At 55.7% G+C, this 20,152-nt stretch overlaps 9 protein-coding genes across 9 annotated transcripts; 5 read left to right on the top strand and 4 right to left on the bottom strand.

Moving 5' to 3' along the window:
- Positions 1 to 129: 129 nt before the first annotated feature.
- On the top strand, positions 130 to 723 carry A1O7_09543 (uncharacterized protein; the record flags this gene model as incomplete). Its single annotated transcript, XM_007763531.1, has 1 exon — positions 130 to 723. One exon carries the CDS (start codon positions 130 to 132, stop codon positions 721 to 723), a length of 594 nt encoding a protein of 197 aa, XP_007761721.1.
- Positions 724 to 1,745: 1,022 nt separating this feature from the next.
- On the top strand, positions 1,746 to 3,788 carry A1O7_09542 (arylsulfatase; the record flags this gene model as incomplete). Its single annotated transcript, XM_007763530.1, has 4 exons — positions 1,746 to 2,076; positions 2,184 to 2,677; positions 2,723 to 3,325; positions 3,390 to 3,788. The coding sequence occupies 4 exons, from the start codon at positions 1,746 to 1,748 to the stop codon at positions 3,786 to 3,788; spliced, it is 1,827 nt and encodes a 608-aa protein (XP_007761720.1).
- A 619-nt stretch (positions 3,789 to 4,407) lies between these two features.
- On the top strand, positions 4,408 to 6,526 carry A1O7_09541 (uncharacterized protein; the record flags this gene model as incomplete). The annotated part of the gene is made up of 6 exons (XM_007763529.1): positions 4,408 to 4,758; positions 4,826 to 4,908; positions 4,970 to 5,067; positions 5,122 to 6,101; positions 6,253 to 6,358; positions 6,459 to 6,526. 6 exons carry the CDS (start codon positions 4,408 to 4,410, stop codon positions 6,524 to 6,526), a joined length of 1,686 nt encoding a protein of 561 aa, XP_007761719.1.
- A 703-nt stretch (positions 6,527 to 7,229) lies between these two features.
- On the bottom strand, positions 7,230 to 9,147 carry A1O7_09540 (uncharacterized protein; the record flags this gene model as incomplete). The annotated part of the gene is made up of 4 exons (XM_007763528.1): positions 7,230 to 8,161; positions 8,234 to 8,623; positions 8,677 to 8,773; positions 8,830 to 9,147. The coding sequence occupies 4 exons, from the start codon at positions 9,145 to 9,147 to the stop codon at positions 7,230 to 7,232; spliced, it is 1,737 nt and encodes a 578-aa protein (XP_007761718.1).
- Positions 9,148 to 10,414: 1,267 nt separating this feature from the next.
- A1O7_09539 (uncharacterized protein) lies at positions 10,415 to 11,812 on the bottom strand (the record flags this gene model as incomplete). The annotated part of the gene is made up of 1 exon (XM_007763527.1): positions 10,415 to 11,812. The coding sequence occupies one exon, from the start codon at positions 11,810 to 11,812 to the stop codon at positions 10,415 to 10,417; it is 1,398 nt and encodes a 465-aa protein (XP_007761717.1).
- Positions 11,813 to 13,355: 1,543 nt separating this feature from the next.
- A1O7_09538 (uncharacterized protein) lies at positions 13,356 to 14,408 on the top strand (the record flags this gene model as incomplete). Its single annotated transcript, XM_007763526.1, has 1 exon — positions 13,356 to 14,408. The coding sequence occupies one exon, from the start codon at positions 13,356 to 13,358 to the stop codon at positions 14,406 to 14,408; it is 1,053 nt and encodes a 350-aa protein (XP_007761716.1).
- Positions 14,409 to 14,529: 121 nt separating this feature from the next.
- Positions 14,530 to 15,337, bottom strand: A1O7_09537 (Fe-Mn family superoxide dismutase; the record flags this gene model as incomplete). Its single annotated transcript, XM_007763525.1, has 3 exons — positions 14,530 to 14,625; positions 14,676 to 15,145; positions 15,205 to 15,337. 3 exons carry the CDS (start codon positions 15,335 to 15,337, stop codon positions 14,530 to 14,532), a joined length of 699 nt encoding a protein of 232 aa, XP_007761715.1.
- Positions 15,338 to 15,603: 266 nt separating this feature from the next.
- A1O7_09536 (uncharacterized protein) lies at positions 15,604 to 17,604 on the top strand (the record flags this gene model as incomplete). The annotated part of the gene is made up of 1 exon (XM_007763524.1): positions 15,604 to 17,604. One exon carries the CDS (start codon positions 15,604 to 15,606, stop codon positions 17,602 to 17,604), a length of 2,001 nt encoding a protein of 666 aa, XP_007761714.1.
- Positions 17,605 to 18,317: 713 nt separating this feature from the next.
- Positions 18,318 to 19,325, bottom strand: A1O7_09535 (tetrahydroxynaphthalene reductase; the record flags this gene model as incomplete). Its single annotated transcript, XM_007763523.1, has 2 exons — positions 18,318 to 19,054; positions 19,217 to 19,325. 2 exons carry the CDS (start codon positions 19,323 to 19,325, stop codon positions 18,318 to 18,320), a joined length of 846 nt encoding a protein of 281 aa, XP_007761713.1.
- Positions 19,326 to 20,152: the final 827 nt, after the last annotated feature.

Here is a 20,152-nt window from a genome sequence, read left to right as displayed (position 1 = left end):
GGCAGGACCCCAGGGTTCCGCACGCCAGATGTATATCTTCACCGACCTCGTCCGGTACTCTGCCTGTGACTATCCCGCCTTTGTCCCCGTGAAAGACAGTCCCCGATTAAAGTATGCATTTCCGGTTCCATGAACCACTTCAGCCTCGACGAAAGGGACTTGCTTAATGGCACGCAGCGCCTGCAACAGGCCCAGATCCCGCAAATCAGCACCACAACAGCAAATTGCGCCACCGCAAGTTCCGTTCCTAACGTCCATTCCCATGCCGACGTCCACTACTTTGGCACGCACACGCTACCAGTATCGTCACCTGGGCTAGCACTACAACAGGCACCTCACGTCACGACCGTCAATACCAGTATTAGTTTCTACCCGAACATACAGAGCAGACCTCCGGTTCATGGCCACCAATACTCCCCCAACGGATTAAGCTTGGATATCTTTCCGACGAGCCCGTCCGAGGCCGCAGAGGTGGCCGCCAAGGAGGAGCGACGGCGACGAAACACCGCTGCGAGTGCACGCTTTCGGCAGAAGAAAAAGCAAAAGGAAGAGGCCTTGGAGACCAGGATGGCGAATGTGCAGGGACGGAGCGCCGAGCTTGAGGAACGGGTTCATCAGTTGGAAATGGAGAACAGGTGGCTCAAGGAATTGATCACGGAGAAGAACAGGAAGCCTGCCAGCGACGACGGGGACCATTCGCATGACGAACTGGAAGATGACTAACGGCGATCGCGTACGGGACGTGCTGCTAATGGGAGGAGCATGAGGAGCGGGACGAGCGTGACGAGCGCGACAGATGACGGCGAATCGAGCTAGTGAAGGGGGGAAGAAGGGAAGGGCAGAGAAGGTAACGGTAGCATGCATGCCATGAAGGATGGGAAGCACCTTTGGGTCACGCGGTGCCAGAACATAGGCCGCCGGGCATAGTGATTAGGCTCAGATTAGGGCGAGGGTTCGAGGAAGGCCCGGTTAATTACAGTTATTTCACCACCCCATCGACTCGGTGCCAAAGCCTGTGTCAATGCCTGTACCTGTGCCTGGGACGCCGAGAAGTTGGGCATGATCAAACACGAGGGTACACAGAGGTAAGTACGTTCTTCGGCGCACCAGCGCCCCATCTGCCCGTCTGATCGTGAGCGTGCGCACTCACTCCTGCACGCTCTTATCCTGCATCTGCATCCCGGCGGCCCAAATCGTGTAGATCGTCCAACCAGCCAGCACGCAAGCATATCACGCAAGCCAGAAAGCAAGCTTGCCTCCCCAGCAGATTGGCCGGAGAGGGAGGGCCCATAGTGATATCAAGGCTGTTGCTGCGTTGCGGTGCTGAAATTGACGCCGTGGTGCTGACGATTGGAGGTCGTCGGTGATCACGCAATATGGTGGGACAGCACGCCATTGCTTGGTGGGACAAGGGGCCGGGGCGGCAGGACGAAAAGGGGGCCTGGCCTTGTCCGCGTGGGGGTCCATGGCGGACCACGCTGTACGAAGGTACAGTACTTGGTATTTCCCCGTGGTGGTGGATATCTCCTTGCGTGCCTAGGCCACCGCCGTCCAACTGCTGTGCTCGTACTTCTAACCAGCGGCCTTGCACGTGTTGCAGTACACGCCATAGTACCCTTTCCATACTGTGAGCTCATGTGCTTGCACTGTCGCCTCATCGCCTGCTTCTTCCGCCCGTGGATACTGTCGCATAAGTACAGCAGATTGTTGCAGCGGGCAGAAGGCAGGCACGGCGGCCAGGCACAATGTGGCCGTGGTTGCTCCCCATCGTCGTTGCTGCCGTCGCTGCGAACCTTGAATCTGATGTGCAACGACCTCTGGGGCCTGGCAGGGATTCTGTGCCTGGCTCTGGCTCCGAATCACGACCGAACATCATCTTCATCCTGACGGATGATCAAGACCTTCACATGAACTCCCTGGCCTACATGCCGTATGTGAAGAAGCATTTGATCGACGAGGGCACATTCTATCAGAGGCATTATTGCACCATAGCCCTGTGTTGCCCTTCGAGGGTGAGCTTGTGGACAGGAAGGGCCTCTCACAACACGAATGTCACGGACGTGAATCCTCCGTATGGTTAGTTGCGTTCCTTGTTGTTTGAGATCCTCCCTGGTGGCTCCCAGCCCTCTGTAGGGTAGCTCCATTCCCTGAGTGTGGCATGGAATTCCTGATATCGGCATTAGGCGGCTACCCCAAGTTTGTCAGCCAGGGATTCAACGAGGCGTGGCTCCCAATATGGCTCCAGGACATCGGTTACAACACCTACTACACCGGCAAGTTGTTCAATGCTCATAGCTTGAGTACCTACGACTCCCCGTTCGTCAAGGGCTTTACTGGCTCTGATTTCCTTCTCGATCCACACACCTATGAGTATCTGAATGCCAGCTTCCAGCGGAACCGAGAACCTCCGGTCAGCCATGAAGGCGAGTACTCCACCGATGTCCTAGCTGACAAGGCCTTTGGCTTCCTCGAAGACGCAGTTGCCGAGCAAAAGCCCTTCTTTCTGACCATTGCACCGAACGCCCCCCACAGCAACGTCAAGTTCCAGGAAGACTGGTTCAATGGCTCGGGCTCCGCACACACTATCTTCACGACTCCGCCCATCCCGGCTCAAAGGCACAAGGACCTCTTCCAAGACGCTGTGGTCCCGCGTACGCCAGGCTTCAACCCCGACGAGGTGAGTTCCCCAGTGATGGACGAGACACAACTAATCCTGGAGCAGCCTCATGGGGTGTCTTGGATCAGCGACCTGCCCCAACAGAACCAGACGAACCTCGACTTCAACGACGGGTTCTATCGAGACCGGCTACGCGCTCTTCAGGCCGTCGACGAGATTGTCGACGCCGTGGTTGATCGATTGACCAAACACGATATCCTGGATAACACGTACATTTTCTATTCCACCGACAACGGATATCACATCGGCCAGCACCGGCTTCAGCCAGGCAAAGAATGTGGGTTCGAAGAGGACATCAATGTCCCGCTGATTGTGCGCGGGCCGGGCGTGGCAAAGGGCAGAGTCAGTGAAATCGTGACCTCCCACACTGATTTGGCACCGACATTCCTGACCCTTGCGGGTGGAGAGATACGACCTGATTTTGACGGCGTGACCATTCCCGTGACGTCGGAGCAATTTGACGCGGCTGCCGGCGTCCGTGGCGAGCACGTCAACATCGAATACTGGGGCTTCGCACTCGCCGAGGGCCAGTACGGCAAAGCCATGTACTGGAACAACACGTACAAGGGCCTGCGGCTGATCGGCAAGACCTACAACCTGTACTACAGCGTCTGGTGCAGCGGGGAGCATGAACTCTACGACCTGACTGTAAGTGTGCCTGTGCCCCTGTCAACCTCTCTGCATTGTCAGGGCTAACGGTATTTGAATGCAGCGTGACCCCTACGAGACGCACAACCTCTACACCACCAATCATTCTTCCGCCTTCACTTTCCCGTCTTCAACACCTGGAGAACGAGCCCGACACATCACGCTGCAGCAGCTGCTGTCACGGCTCGATTCACTCGTCATGGTGCTCAAGACGTGCAAGGCCCGAAGCTGTACCCATCCCTGGGAAGTCCTGCATCCCGCTGGCGATGTGCATGACCTGCATGATGCTCTCGGCGTGCGATACGACGACTTCTACCAATTCCGACAGGAGAGGGTGCGCTACGAGAAGTGCGAGAAGGGGTATATTCTCGAGAGTGAGGGCCCTCGTCACGTCAAGGCGTATTCGCATTCGACCGATGAAATCGGCATCAGGGGAGGAGCACAGTGGAGTGAACTGGTGTAGTAAGAGACAGGGAAGGAGGAGTTAGAGATTGTGATCTGAGTACTTCGAGCCATATACTGTAAGATCAATGTCGCCGCTAGTCTAGCGGCACTGTCTTATGCAACCCGGGGTCAGATGCTTGCTCGTAATAGCCCCTGTCCTTTTCGCAAAGACCACCGATCCCAAGCATCATCGTGGACATCGCATGTGGAATGTGCAGTCTGTATGTCGCAGATCCTGTCACGCCACGCCGGACGACTCGGGCTGATCTGCCTTGTAGCGTACTAGTAGCAGGCATTAAAGAAGTTCCCGGGAGGGAAAGATCGAGGCACATCCGTGGATCCCTCGCTATCAGGCCGGGGTCGCATTCCCTTGTGCAGGCGCCACCAACGTGATGCCTCGTGCGTGCTCGTTAGGTCAACTTGCGTGATCAGGTCCAGCCCATGGAGGACGAAGAATTCACGGCAGCAAGCGCCGCTTGCTCCCCGCCTGGCGCCTTCTCGGCTTGGGCAACTTCCTCCCCGCGAGTCACTTACAGTACCTGTCTTTTCGATCTTGCTATTGACTGAGTTGGAGGTGCTTTGACCGAAGCGCCTTGTCCGACGGAAATGCTCCTGACTTGAGCGGACGTTCGATTGCCATGGCCGATGCGGACGTGGACGAGACAACCGCCCTGCTGCCCGCTGACCACGGCGCTCTTTCGGACGACTTGGAGCGACGGCAGTCTTATACCACCTCGTTGAGACGCATCTCCTCTGCCAACTTACCCCCGTACCACGAGGCCTGCACACCAAGCGGTGACGAGCCGTCTTCGGCGCTGACCATCTGGACCGTCGTGCCGGTGTCGCTACTCGGCGTCTTCGTCGCCAATCTTGACGGCAGTCTGATCATTGCCTCGAGCCAGCAGATCGCGTCCGAGTTCGATGCCCTGTCGAGCGCCTCGTGGCTGGTCACAAGCTTTGTGCTTGCCTTGTGTGCCAGCCAGCCCCTGGTGAGGATGACGATCTGAGAAGACCGCTAACACGGCTCATGTACTTCGGTGCTAATCCTCGCAACAGTATGGCAAGCTAAGCGACATCTTTGGCCGACGGAGCAACCTCACGGTATCGTACATCTTCTTTGCAGTTGGATGTTTTCTATGGTAAGGCTTCCATCTCCCTGACACGGTGTTACGCACTTGGCACTTGCTCAAGGCCTTGCAGTGGCGTTGGTCAACAGTACTGGCAAGTCATCGCGGGCCGCGCCATCTCCGGCGTCGGCGGAGCGGGCATGACGGCCTTGGTGTCTATCATTATTGCTGGTATGTTGCTTGCATATCTCGATAAGTGACACGACGTATAACCCATAACTCCAGACGTGGTTCCCGTGAGGGAAGTTGCAAGCTGGAGGAGCTACGTCAACATCGCCGCCACGACGGGAAGAGCCCTAGGTGGCCCGCTCGGAGGTGTTCTATGCGACACCATCGGCTGGCGCTGGTGCTTCTACGGTCAAGTGCCACCGACAGTCATCGGCCTTGTCCTTATCCTCTGGAAACTACCCAACAAGACCGTGAAGACGGCCAAGCCCGACGATGACCACGATTTCCCTTTCAGGCAGAAGCTGGCGAGGGTGGACGTGCCGGGCGCCCTTGTGCTGATGGCTTCCATCGTCAGCTTTCTGCTCGCTCTGGAGTTCGTGACCGAGGACCTCCCGATTGCTTACTGCGTGATCCCGGGCGTCGTCTCGTTCCTCAGCCTCGCTCTGTTCTATTACATCGAGAAACGATGGGCTAGCGAGCCCATTCTGCCGATCGATCTCTTCACCAACCCGGCCACTTTGACGGCCTACGCCCTCGCCGGGTTTCAAATGGCCGGCCAATTCGGCCTCTTCTACTCAGTGCCCATCTACTTCCAGATCATCTCCGGCACCAATGTCGGCCAGGCCGGCCTGCGCCTCGTGCCCTCCGTGGTCGGCAACGCCACGGCGGGCCTGATAGCAGGGTACATGATCTCCAAAACGGGCCGCTACAAGCTTCTCACCGTCATAGCCAACTGTGCGGGATGGGTGGGATACCTCTTGGTGTTGCTGCGCTGGGGCCGCAACACCATCCACCACCCGGCCGAAACCCTCTACATCTTCCTGGGCGGGTTTGCAACCGGCACGGACCAGTCCACCACGTTCGTCCACCTGGCCGCCAATCTGGACGCCAGCAGGATGGCCGTCGCAGGCACAACGCTCTATCTGGTTCAGAATCTGTTCCTCCTCCTCGGAATCCAGCTGGCCACGGCCATCCTGCAAGCCAGGCTGAGGATCAGACTCAACGAGGGACTAGACGGCGTGAGGCACAAGAAGAAGGTTCGTACTCTATACTCTATACATGTCCCGTATATATTACTACCCTGCGCTTTCCCCGTGCAAGCCGAAGCAGGCCAAAAAAAAGATGCCATGTTATACCGTACCATCCGCCGTCTGACCGCGCCATCTGGCCTGACCTGGACCATCTTAGATCATCGACTCGGCCGTCTCGAGCGTGCGCTCCATCCGAACCCTGCCCCTACGGATAAGGGTCCTCGTCATCCGCGCCTACCTCGACGGATTGGCGTGTACCTTTGGTAAGTGCCAGGGCTCCGTAATCACTGATCGTTCCGTCGACCACACCCACAAAACTTTGCACGTACCATCACTAACGGCGATTCGTCTTTCGGCATACAGCCATGTCCCTAGCTTTTGCCACATTGGGCGTCATCGCCGCGCTGCTTCTGCGGGAACGAAAGCTGTGATTAGTTGGAGCGTTGAGGGACGGGCGGGTGTGGGAAGGGAGAACTGAATTCACACGAAATGAAATGAGCTGAACTGATATAAAACCGAAATGACATGAACTGACATAGCCTGAACTGGCACGATTCGAACTGAACTGAACTGAACTGAAAACTGAACTGAAAACTGAACTGAACTGAACGGAACTGACGAGGGTTCGGTGGTGTGATGAAGTGGACAACCGACTGGCTGCGACACTCACAACATACGTATATATGATACATATGTATATGTCGGATGCAGGAGGGTGGACTGACGTATTACGTGGTACAGCATGACATAGAGCACAGCAGTATGTGGCGAGGAACCAGTCAGTCATATTCATAGTCAATACTCACGGTCAATCGTGTTCATCTTGATCCCATCCTGTATTTGCAGTGCTCACCCCTCAGCTCTCCTGCTCTACTCTATGGTATGTGTTTTGTACTTGACCCGATATGCAACCGCCGCATATTCCTTCTCTGACCACCTAGCCATCTCTGTCTCCCGCTCTGTAATGGTGCCGCGTCTTGCGCAGGATTCGCAACCTTCCCCTGCGGCTAAAAGTCGACGACTCGGCGACTCGGCAACTCGACGACCCATACATCGATTGTACATAGTACTTGTAACTCATGACATCACATTGCATGCTTTGACGTCGAGCTGGGTAACCCTCCCCCCGGCAACTCAATGCGCGAACCGGAAGTCCAACCGCTTATTCCCCCTATCGGTCGTTGTCTTGAGATACTCGACCCTCTCCTCCCTCGACATGCCATACCAGATGGCGTCGCGCTGGGCGTTCTTGCGCACGTAGTAGATCTTCCCGGCGACGAAAGCGACGGTGTTCCACGCCACGATGCCTAGCAGGACTTTGTTCCCCCGGTAGTAGTAGGGCTTGTCATCGTTGCGGTAGATCTGGGTCGAGATGATGTTGGACGTCTGCACGGCCATGTTGTACAGCGAGGACCCCACGGTGCGGGTGCGCACGGAGCCGGCGTTGCGCGACGTGAGGGCCACGAGGATGGCGTGCACGTACGGGTAGCCCACGAGCATGGTCGAGAGGACCCACTTGGACCAATTCGAGCCGTGGAATGTCGGCGGCAGGGTGACCAGCGCGACGAGCAAGGGAAGACACCACAGCTGGCAGATGACGCCCAGCAGCAGGCGCGAGTTCCACCGCTCCGACACCCACGTCCAGAAGAGCAGTTGGCAGATGAACAGCGTGTAGGCGGGGATCGTGAGCAGGTTGGTCTGGAACGTGTCGAAGCCCAGGGCCTTGCAGGTGAGGGTGATGTACGATTGTGGGGGGGTTGCTGGGATCGTCCACCCCAGGCCGATCAGGTAGATGGGCCACATGTCGTAGTCGGTCAGGGCTTCCTTGAAGAGTTTCCAGCTGAGGCCCTGCCGGTTGTGCATGTCGGATTTGCCCGGGTCGTCACGCAGGATCCGCGTCACCATGATGACCTCTTCGCGCTCAGTGAACCAGCCGCTCCGCGGCCGCAGGAGACCCTTGATGCCGTGGCGCGCCGTTTGTGTTGGGGAGGCGGGGAGATACAGCCAGGTGAGGATGCCGATCAGGCCGGTGAGACCGCCTTCGATGGCGAACAGGTAGCGCCAGCCTGCCGGTTTCAATTAGCATGCAAACCACCTAAAGTCAAGTTGAAGGACAGCGAGGAAGTATGTGAACTTACCCTCCATCCCGTGGTGGCCTCTCAGGTGGAGGATGCCATATGCCAGGAAGGCTCCGACAATCTGAGTGGATTGATAGGACGTCCAGAACCAGCTGAGCCGTTTGGGCAGTTCGCCGTTGGTGAAGAAATAGCTGAGGTACAGGATGGTGTCGGGGATGAAGCCGCCTTCGATAAAGCCCAGCAGGAACCGGCAGATATAAAAGCTGGTTTTCCCGGACAAGGCAGCCTGAGATGCGGCGACAGCGCTCCAGCACACCATTTGGATGGGAATCCAAATGTCGGGCCCGACTTTCTTGCTGATGAGCTGCGATGGAAGCTCGGCAAAGAGGAACGAACAGTAAAAGATCGTCATGCCATTGTTGTAGTCGTTGGTGTTCATGCCAAGGTCAGCTGCGCAGGTTGTTAGCATCTTGGAAAGCTTGTCACCGGGACCAAGCACATACTAAGCATGTTGTCGGACAGAGCTTGTGTGATATTGCCACGGTCAAGCTGCAGAGCGAAGAACATGATGCAAGCAGGAACTGCGATCAGCCAGTCAAGCTATCGACATGGTCAGCTGTGGTCAGGGCATATGTGTTGACTACCGCATCACATACCCTGCGGACCAATCTCTTTTCCTCTTCCGGTTCCCATGCGGCTGAAGGGTCGAAACGGTGCGAGCCTTCGAACTTGGCGGTAGGCTTGTAGATTTCTGCAGCCTCGGGGGCTTCGAAAACGTTGTTCACGTTCCTGACGAGGTTATCACCGTCCTTCGAAGACGTCTCCGAGTCTGGTTCGATGTCCGCATCGACGGAGACGTGGCTCTGGTCTTGACCACCAAGCTTCCACCACTTGCGTGGTCTCAGCTTTCGTGGATGTTCGTGAGTGCTTTCAACTGGGGATGCAATGATCCCGGACTCGATTGACTTCTCCATGGTTGCTTGACGAAGCTTAAAATTCTGGCGAAGGTCGGCACTGAAGCACTTCGCAGGACCAAGAATGACGGTATATATAGAGTGTGGCCACGGCTTTTCCTGCCACGTTTCCTTGAATCGGAGTGTCTCCCGTGGCGTGGGTGTCTAGCGACATGCGCGTGTTTGTGATAAAATTCTAGCCAACGACCGGGTAGACTGCCGTCACCTTTCCCGACGACGATGCCAGATCAAGCTGACTGGGTGTGTGGTCAAGTTGTGGGCAAATTGCGTGATCGAGGATGCGAGAGAACATATACTGCCCAGACCACCGACGGAGTATCTCCAGACAGTGACATGGGCAGCGAATAGGCCGACGACGACGCCGCCTCGAGGGCCGGTCAAATCCGACGGGGCTGGCCAGACTTAGCATCCCACGAGCATCAGTCTGAGGTGGTTCGCTCGTCCTGTTGAGACCTTGCGAACCAGCAGTTCCGTGCCCAGCCTCTCGGGTGCTGATGTGCATCGCGCGGAGTGGGGTCATTCATAGCATCGGTGCTAGAAGAATCGTCGACCAAGTACGGTCGTGCAGACTGCGCTGTGGCATGAGTACAGAAACACTGTTAGTACAGCGCGATTGCTGATCGACTTCTACATGCCCTGGTAGCCAGATCTATCGAAAGGAGCAATGTTGTGGGGATATGCTCTGCTGGGTGGACATCATTGGCGGACAAGAACTGCAGGGCGGCTTAGGAACCGCAACCGAAGTCTTCGAGAGAAGCACGCCATCTGGAGCATTAATTCGACATACATGCTCTTCCGCACTGGGAAGGACATCTGTGAATACGGCCACAGGATGCTTCTGGTCTTATCAGGGAACAAACACGATCCTTTCTGATTGGTATTTGAACCTGGAGGGCATGTGTTGATCACGTCGCCAAGTTGTTCGCCGCATGGTGAAAGCCACCGTGCGACGGCCGAAGACGGGGATGCGCCGAACTGGTCCTTAAGGGGAGTCTCGGCATTGAAGTCTTCGCAACAGGCGGCAACAGGTCCTGCCTCGTCGCCATCGCTAGAGATCTGGCTTGGACATCTGCGACTTCAAATGCTGCCATGGTTAACAAAGGCTGGTGGATTCACAGGAGGCCTAAGTTACTTGGCCGAGTTTCGATGTGAAAGCTATGTAAGCGCCAAGTCTCACGTGACTCAAAGGCAACAAGGACGGGGTTTCCCGAGACGCGTCTCAAATTCGGAAGGTTGACCGCCTTCACTCAGCAGGACGCGTTTATCATCACCGCCATTCATATGTGCAATGATATTCACCAGCGTATTTTCGGAGCTGTTGAGCAACTGCACACATACTTCCAGGCCACCAGCCGGTGCTTTGTGCTATTGACGAGTCCGACTTCGAGCCCGGAGGTTTGGCGGCAGAATTAGCAAACCATGGCAACAGGTTGACGATGTCTGGAACACCGAAGGCCGCCATGAAGAACGATTCCCCTTCGATAAGAATGGTGAAGACCAGCCAATGCGCCCAGATATCCCAGGCCAACAGCTGAATTTCGCGATCAATGTCAGGCATGGCAGCTTGGACGGGCCCTTCTCCTTCACTTTCCGTTCGGGGAGGCCGAGGCTTCATGAGAAGCCGGAAGTACTCGTCTGGCGTACGGTTCACCCACGAGAAAATCGTTCGGCAGGCTGGTAGAGCGGGGTCGTAGATCGGTGCACTTGAATATCGTTTCAACCAAGGTAATGAGGAGTCTTCTAAAGAAGGTTCAGTTGAGACCGATTCATTGGTATACCTTTCCTCGACGTTGGACCCCGGATTGAAAATGACATTGTCCATGTTCAGCAGAAGATCAACGGCCATGAAACACGCAGACAGTGACAGACTCCGTCTCAGCTGCTCATTGGATCTTTCGAGGTCGACCGCCGGATTCTTTCGATGAAGATCCCGCATCAGTTGATTGACTCTCTCTGTCTTTTGCTGGAGTGCTTCCAACGCCACGACTCGCGTAGCGGAGATGACAGGAAACAGTGGGTGCTTGGTTGCGATACGGCATTGGAAACCATTCCAAACACGAGATCGATCGGTTGGCTCGGACAACTTGTTATGGATGTGTGACGAAACCAAAGGGTGTAATCTTTGTGACGGGTCACAGCACGCGGTGTCGTTGATACAGGCGGAACTGTTTGTCCAACATGCCCTTGCAGTCGTCGTGATGCCGCGGAGGATAATTATCCATTCCAGGCTACTTATGTGTTCTGCGTGCGTATCGATTCCAGATCCTGGCGTAGGTGGGCCAACGTCGTCCAGCAGATGCGTTACTCTTCTCCTCGCCAAAGCGTAGGGAAACAGCAGCATGGTATGCGCGTGGGCCTCCGCAAGGTCTCTCGGCCGGTTCGTGCTCAACTGGCGTTGAACAGCGTTCATGCCCATCCTATGATAGCGGTCACCAGTACTGATGAGCTCGGCTAGGTCCTCGACTTGACTGCACGAGCCCTGCGCTGATAGGATGTCTATACATAGACATGTCGCGCTGAGAGCCATGATGGAATATAAGATGCCCTGGTTTCCGGCTGCTAGCTGTGGGATCCCAACTTTCTTCGCGTACGCCACGTCGGGAATGACCTCCAGGTCGCGGCACGTGTGATCCATGTAGTGGTCGAAGAGAAAGAGGTCCTTCATGATGGCCAACGTGCTCTCAGACACACCATCCGACACCTGGTCAAATTTTACAAGACCTGCTGCCTCATGATAGATCTCATCCGCCGGGTGATCCGCCTGTCTGTCCTCGATGAAGGCTGGCGTTTGTCCTGCAGATGAAAGGGAGAGTGGTGGAGCAGTAGACGAGAGACTGATCGGTTCCCCAGATAACTCCGCGGGAGAAACCGACACTGAAAGCGGGTCTGTGTCCGAAAGGCCCTCGTGCTCCTGAGCTTGCGTGACGTATTCGCACGGCTGATCCCGATTGACACACCGGAGGCACGCGGGCTTTGTTTCATCGCACTGGAAGACAATGGTCAGTCGGTTTGTGTCTTTGATGACAGAGCCAGCTGCGTGCCAGTCGACCTACTTTGATTCTTCGTCTCCGGCAGTATCTGCATCCATTTCGAGACTTTTTATGAGGCCTTCGTGGTTTGAACGCTCGGGGCACTTGCAGGGTCTCCATACTGTTGTTTTCGAGGAGGCGTTTGATGAGACGCGAAGGTCTATTCGTTTGGCGGTCGAGATATGAGCTCTTGTTGAGAACATCATGCTGTCCATTGATCCCGCGAACGTGCAAGGCCACCAACACCAAGGCGGGAGGCTTAGACGACTACTTAGTCAAGCTGTGTAGTCATCGCGAATTTGCCTAGCACTATGACCTACTATAGCGTGCTGGGTTTACAAGAGAGTACTCGACGATGGCTAGGCAACACTCGTACCCAAGTCAATGGGGAAGCTTCTTCCAAATCATGCGCCTACTACCTGTAGTCTTCGCAAACACAGAGGCAGTGCTCTGCAGGTCGCCGACGAATCGTCATGTGGAATGATCGAGGTGGAGCGAGGCATGAGCATCTGAGAAATACGAGGTTGCAACCATGCGAGCTGACTCGGCGTCCAAGCCTTCACTGGGATGCCTGAGGTCTTGATTTGAGTTTTGCTGAAGTAATGGCACCCATCGTGAAAGCTCGGTCTTAGCTCTGGAAGGCCGAGACACAAGGCTATGTCCGGTGCGGCTGCCACTCGTAGAAGCCACAGTGTTACTTGCCGCGATCATTCATAAGTGCCTGTGTGGGTGAAAATAAACCAGAAGACCAAGGCCTGCTGGTTTTGCTCTGCCAAGCATCGACACGTGATTTACACGTGATCGCTTCTAACCAGCCCCGGCGCCCATCCGAGCTAGAGTACTTAGACACGCTAGACGAGCTGTTGCTAGCAGGACTGATGTAATGCCTGCTCGCGCACTCACTGCAGCTTGCTCGATTGAAAAGCGCGATGAAGATCATCCAGATGGAGAGGGACCTTCGGTGCCTACCGCCATTTCTCAGCCTTCCGGGCACGCCAATAGCAAGCCTGGGATGCACGCCCTTCATGTCAATTCCTTAAGTCACAGCCGATGACGACACTCGGGGTCAGAATACGCGGAGACGGGTCCAACTGTTATAGAAATACGAAGCCACCGCAGGCGAGATATAGAATTTGCAAGGCTGATAGGGCTGCCAGGTATTGGACTCAACAGAAAGACATGGACATCAAGGCGAAGGTAGAGTGCCACTGCAAATTGACGTCCTTCTCGGTCCCAATCCCGTCTTCCTCACTCCCATTGAAAGCATCTATATGTCACTGCCACTCCTGCCGACATAGCTCCGGGCAGATCTTTGCGACCTGGGCAGTGATTCCTTTGCCTCTGCCAGCAGACATAGTGGAGAGTGGCAATTTCGTGAAATACGCAGTCTCGACATGCGAGCGTTGGTCATGCAAACGATGTGGTGCAAGCGTCATCAATGTCGACAAGGCAAGCGATCCGCCAGAGTGGGAAGTGGCTACTGGAGTACTCAATTTTGATGATGCTAGCGGCCTCGAAGGAAAGCTGAATCGGGTCCAACTCTGGGTAGCAGATGTGAAGGGCGACGGAGGTGCAGTGGGTTGGATCAACAAGGGCAGACTGAAAGGCATGGACAGGCGCTGGAAGTCGCGGCGGAGTGATGTGGTCAGTGATGAGACTGTCAAAGAACTCATGACGCCACAAGCAAGGGTTGCCGGAGACAACGACGAACGGCTTCCTGTGCAGTGTCGCTGTCAGAGTGTCCAGTTCGAGATCAAGAGACCAGATAAAGACTACAACGCCGGAACTGGGAAGTTCGACGCCTGCCTTGATGCTTGCGATTCATGTCGTGCTGTCACCGGGTTTGAGATCACCTCCTGGACGGCTGTGCCGAAAGTTTGCGTCGTCGTCGAACCACGTCTGGACACCTTTCTAGAGGACAGGTCAAAGCTCGGGCACTATCAGACAAGCTCAAACATAAGTCGGTATTTCTGTCTGAAATGTGGTGCGGCTGTATTTTACTACAAACATGGTGGCCAGACGATTGACATCGCGACAGGGCTTTTGGAGTCCAAAATCGAAGGAGCTGTGCGAGTCGAGGCATGGCTTGATTGGCAGAAGGCGTTCAAAGAGGCCTACGAGATGGGCGATTCGCCCGAGTTTGTCTTGTTCCGGGACGATGCAGTGGATGATCAGTTCGTCAGTGATGTGGCGGAAGGGATGAGATTATGGCACAAGGAGAGAGGAGGCTGAAAAGGACATTGTTTGACATGTTCAGTGTGGTATCATCTGAAAGGGACATTATTTGACTTGTTCAGTGTGGTATCAGTGTAGTTACATGGACGCTGTACAGAATCCGAGCTTGTGGACGAGCTTAGCTGGAGAACCTCTTCTCGGCAGCCTTCCAGTTGACGACATCCCAGATAGCCGAGAAGTACTCGGCCTTGCGATTCTGGTATTGTAGGTAGTACTAGAAAGATGTCAGTATGCGGTCTGGCGGAATCTCTGCAGTATGCTTACGGCATGTTCCCAAGCATCAATACCGAGCAAGGGCTTGTACCGGCCAACCACAGGGTCCTGGTTAGCATATGTCTGAATCGAAATGTTCCCGTTCTGGGTATCCTTGACCAGCCACGCCCAACCGGAGCCTTGGATGCCGGCAAGAGCAGTGTTGAATTTCTTCTTGAGGTCCTCCAGACCGCCATAGGTACTGTCGATTGCCTTGGCCAGTTCGCCAGAAGGGGGTTCACCGCCGCCGGCGTTCTTGGGAGCAAGGTTCTCCCAGAAGAGGGTATGATTGATGTGGCCACCCCCGTGGAAGTTGATCAATGCTTGGAGGGAAATCTTGGTGGCAATGTCATCGCTAGATTCGGCGGCAGCATACTGGTCGGCAGCGGCATTGTAGCTGTTCACGTAGGTCTGATGGTGCTTGCTGTGGTGCAGCTCCATGATCTTGCCCGAGATGGCTGGCTCGAGGGCACCGTAGTCGTCTGGTGGACGTATAAGTCAGCTCTAATAATCCAAGGTACCTCACGAAGATATCACGTACAGCTCAGATCAGGAAGGGTGGCCTTCATCCGCACGAACGTCTTGTCGGCGGTGGTCATGCATCGTGCGGGATTGGTTGCTGCAACAGCTCTGAGAGTCGACGGGCGAGCAACGGAACGAAACAAAGATGCCATGGTGAATACGAGTATGTGTAACTGTGACAACGATAATGAGGTACGCAGTCGGCGAGGAGGTGAAGCTGTGGTGTGGTGTTGGGGATGCTGCGTGTTTATCGAGATGGAGCTGCCAGTTACATCATAAGCCGCCGGCACCGGGCATGATATCCACAAACCTCGCACCATCTTCGGCGACCCAAGACCTAAGACCCTTTAGTCCGCAGGCTCAACACCAGATCGATGATCTCCAAGACTGGCAGTCTACCTCCTGCAGCGCACGCACCATGAGCGATTCCTCGGATGACGATCAGCCCTTTAACCTTCGCGATTACGATGATGAAGACACGGACGATGAGCGACCCAATAAGAGAAGAAAGACCACTTCGAGGGCTCTCCGCGGCCGTGGATTGGGATTCGTCAAGTCTACTGGCGCTGAAGAAGATGAACAGGGCGAAGAAAACGAGGAGGATGTCGACGGCGAAAGACCGTCCATGCGCATGGGTCTCGGCGCGGGCGCAGGCGCAAGACCAGGCATGGGAGGCTTTCGCAGCGCATTCAACATAGGCGAATACAACGCCGAAGAGGCAGAAGCAAGCAGCCCTCCGCTGCAGAAAGACATGTCCCCTCGAAGACAGCAAGAGAAAGCAAGCGGCACGGGTCCTTCGGCGTTTGGCGCAGGCGGGCGCATGAACAAGAACTCGTTCGCTGCGCGCATGATGGCCAAACAGGGCTACGTCGAAGGTCAGGGCCTAGGAAAGTCAGGTCAGGGCATAACAGCACCCATTCAGGCGAAGGTACTGTCAAGCCGGGCTGGGTTGGGTCAGGGCAGCGCAGCACCAGAACCTCCTCGGAAAAGACAAGAGCCAGGGAAAGAGAAGGTCTCCTCAAAAGCATCCACACCGGGGACGAGCACGCCACGACTCAGAGCGCCACCTAAGGCCAAATATGCTGTCGGAGCGATTGAGTCGCGGGGCTTGCACGTCCCTGAGGCGATTAAACAAGTCATTGTCGATGCTACTGGCGCCGAAACGAAGACCCTCACATCGCTATCTGGCTTTTCAACTCCCACGCGAGAAGCCTCACCGTCCCACAGCCTCGAAGCGGCAAAGGCCACCTCGCGCATCAAGCTGCAACTCCAAGCCTTTGCCGATGCGTGGGACTCGACAAAAGACCAAGAACTTCGGCTTGAGCAGGAAGAAACGCAACTGTCCGCAGCGTTGGTTCTCCACGAGGAAGAAGTCCAACGGTATAACGACATCATCTCCGCTTTCGAGCGAGTGACGGTCGACGACTCAAACACGGCCCGCGACTGGGACGCCTCCATCTCGCGCCTGCGGTCCATCCAGACACGCTTCGCCGACTCCATCAGCGACCTCTCCTTGCCGGAACTCACAGCCTCCTGTCTAGAAACACCTCTCCGCCGCGAACTCCTCGACTGGGACCCTCTCAGCGAACCACAAACCTCGCTCATAACCTCCCTCCAATCAATTTCGGAATTACTGGAAATTGAGAAATCCACCGCCTCAAAACACCGCAAGCGAACCACCTATTTTGAATCCCTCCTGCTTCTACACTGGTACCCGACGATGCGCACCTCGCTCACCAAGGACTGGAACGTCTACGACCCAGACCCAGCATACACACTGATCGAGTCCTGGAGACCACTTCTCCCGGCCTGGCTCCTCCGCAAGATTCTGCACGAGATCGTCCTCCCACGTCTGGTCGAAGCAGTCAAACGGTTTCCCAAACCCGTCGACCAACCAGCCACAACCTCGAAAAATATAAGCAGCAGCAGTAGTAAAAAGGCAAGAAGCCCACCAGCACCAGACCTACACACCTTCCTCTTCGACTGGTGGACCCTCCTCTCCAGCGAGACTCTCCAGCTCGACTCCTTCCTCGAGCTGCGCTCGCTCGTCAAACAGAAAGTCACGACCGAGACGTGGCCGCATTGGAAACCTTTGCTTGGGTCGCGCAAAGCTAAAGCGTTACCTCTGCCGCCGCTAGCGCCCACACCGTCAGCCCCTACGCGCGTCGCCACGGATGTGGAAGAGATCTCCTTCCGCACCATTGTCGAGGATTGGGCCTCGGAACATAATCTGTTGCTCACGACGAGCCACAAATCCGACGCCTTCGGCCGCCTGCTGTACAGACTGCAGGACGCGGAGCGCCGCGGTCGCGGCATTCTCATCTACCTCGCTGAGGATATCGTGTTCGGGGCCGAGGATGGGGAGCCCTATGCGCTGGATGATCGACTTGTGCAGATGGCGAGGGGGAAGGGGAAATGACTAGGCGCGGTAGATACGTAGACAGGGAGACAAAAACAGGGTTCGAGAGAATGATATTCATTTCAGTGTCACAGTACATTCACTAGTTCCTGGCTCTCCCTCTTCCAACCGACATGGAAGGCTGCAGAATGATATTCGTCGACGGACGACTCGAAAGCTGCAGGAAATATTCATTGATGAGGACCCGAAAGCTGTAACTGTTATGCATTGACCGACGACTCGAAAGCTGCAAGAAATATTCATTGACTGACTATCCAGAATGGATTCCAAAAAGAAGTCTAGCTCGCGCAAGAAGTGCAGGGAAAGCTGTGCAATGCAGGACAACACAACACAAAACACGACACGACACGCTGGCTCCCAGACCAGATCGATCGATCGATCGAGCATGCCCGTTTTCTCTAAACTCCAGAGCTGGCTTTTCTTTTCTTTTTCCTGTTCTCTAACAATCCCCCCCGTCTTGCCTTTCCCCAGGCAAAACCCGGCCAAGGCTACTTTCCAAACAAGGAGGAATACCAACCGGTCTGACACATGAACCCAGATATAGATAGGTAGGTGATAAAGTAGGTAGGTAGGTAGATCGGTAAACAGAAAGATAGCCAGATAGCCAAGTGCAGTGAGGGGCACACGATCTGTCTTCAGGGACGTGGTTGGGGGCCTGTACCCAAAAACCTCTTCTCATCATCGCTCGTACCCCGCCTGCCACCGGGATGTATTTACATGCAAGCAGCGCCGTCGATGCCGAGGATCTTGCCGTTGATCCATTCGCCGTCCTGGGAGGCCAGGAAGGCGGTGACGCGGGCAACATCGATGGGCTGGCCGACACGGTTCATGGGAGACCACGTGGCGGCGTACTCGTCGACCTGGTCGTCCGACAGGTTGGCGCCATTGGGGATGTACTCTCGGCAGACGGCGTGGTACATGTCGGTCTTGATACCGCCCGGGGCGACGGCATTCACAGTAATCTTCTTGTCGCCGCAGTCGATGGCCATGCAGCGCACAAACGTCTCGATGGCGCCCTTGCTGCCCGAGTAGACGGTGTGCTTGGGGACGCCCTTGGCCTGGCCGGTGATGGAGCCCATCAGGATGATGCGGCCGCCGACCTCCAAGTTCTTGTATGCTTCGCGGGCGACGAAGAACTGGCCTCGCGTGTTGATGGCAAAGACACGGTCAAATTCCTCCTCGGTGACGTCCTTCAGGTGGCCGAAGGAGACGACGCCCGAGTTCGAGACCACAATGTCCAGCTTGCCAAAGTGTTTCTTTGCCTGGGCGAACATGTCGATGATCTGGGACACGTCCGACACGTTGGCTTGCACGGCGATGGCGTCGCGGCCGAGGGCCTTGATCTCGGCGACGAGCTCGTCGGCGGCTTTGGAAGAGTTGGCGTAGTTGACCACGACGTCGGCGCCACGGCGAGCGAGCTCGAGTGCGGTTTCGCGGCCCATACCTCGCCCTGCACCGTACACATTCCGTTAGCTTTATTACTTTTCCTTGTTGGAGACTGCGCAGGCGGTGAAGCCGAGTGAGTAGTGGGGTGGTTTTCAGGAGACGTGACACGGGGCTTTTTGAGCTGCGCTCGCTCGGTGAAGTTCATCTCGAGCATAGAAAGACGTACCTGATCCGGTCACGAGAGCGACTTTGCCAGTGAGGAGGTAGCTGGGGACAGGCTGGTCAACGACGGGAGCGCTGCCATTTGCGAGTCTGGTGGAGTTTCGTTTAGACATGGTGAAAGCGGTGTGCGGGAGATGGCAGAGAGGGATCTCGGATGTTCAAGTGGGATGAAAAGGTGTATATACAGGACTCGACAGGACAGAGCGAGTCACGGATAATTTTATTCAAGGACAAAAAGGCACACGGTGTCCAAGGATAAGGGGTTGCTTCGCTTTTGTTGTCGTGGAGGGGGAAAAAGTGGCAGAGATATATTTAACAGTCCATCAGCCGCAGCTAGTGCGCTAGGCCCCCACTAAGGTTCGCTGATGCTGCCAGGGGTCCGATCTTAGGCAGCTTTAACTGGAACGCTCGGCCGCCACACTTGCGTGCTAGTGGATAGAGGTCCAGGAGGGGCAGCTCAAGCGGCCGGCGATGGGGCACTACGGGGCCTGCCACGCATAGCCACAGGGGGACCGAGCGTGTTTGTCTCTTCTGAGATCTTCACCGCTCCGGTTCCTGATGATTGTCCAGATGGCCCCTTGGGACCTTTAGGATCCTCCGTGTAGACAGAAATCAGCAAGCGGTAATATGTCGATGTCCAGACCATATGAGAACGGAATCTCAAAAACTGCCTACGCTTCTGCCCTGCTCGTTCAAAATCTACTGACTTCCTCGAAACCTGGACTAGATCTGTATAGGGAATCCTTTGGCAGACTGTGATTAGATTCAGGTCCATGCCGGTCCGATTGGGATTTTACCCTTTGGCTTGCGTATGAGTGGCCCAAACATTCGCTCTCTTGAGCGTCTCCATTGCAGGAAGCTTACCCTGTAGCCTCGGCTGGGTCCCGGGAGCAGCAGGCGCAGGCGGGTGTGCGTTTTCAACGACGTGGTACAGATGGTA

This window comes from Cladophialophora yegresii (assembly GCF_000585515.1).
Source record: "Cladophialophora yegresii CBS 114405 chromosome Unknown aczIN-supercont1.7, whole genome shotgun sequence".
Classification (NCBI taxonomy): Eukaryota; Fungi; Ascomycota; class Eurotiomycetes; order Chaetothyriales; family Herpotrichiellaceae; genus Cladophialophora; species Cladophialophora yegresii.
This window is presented reverse-complemented; position numbering and strand designations above follow the sequence as displayed.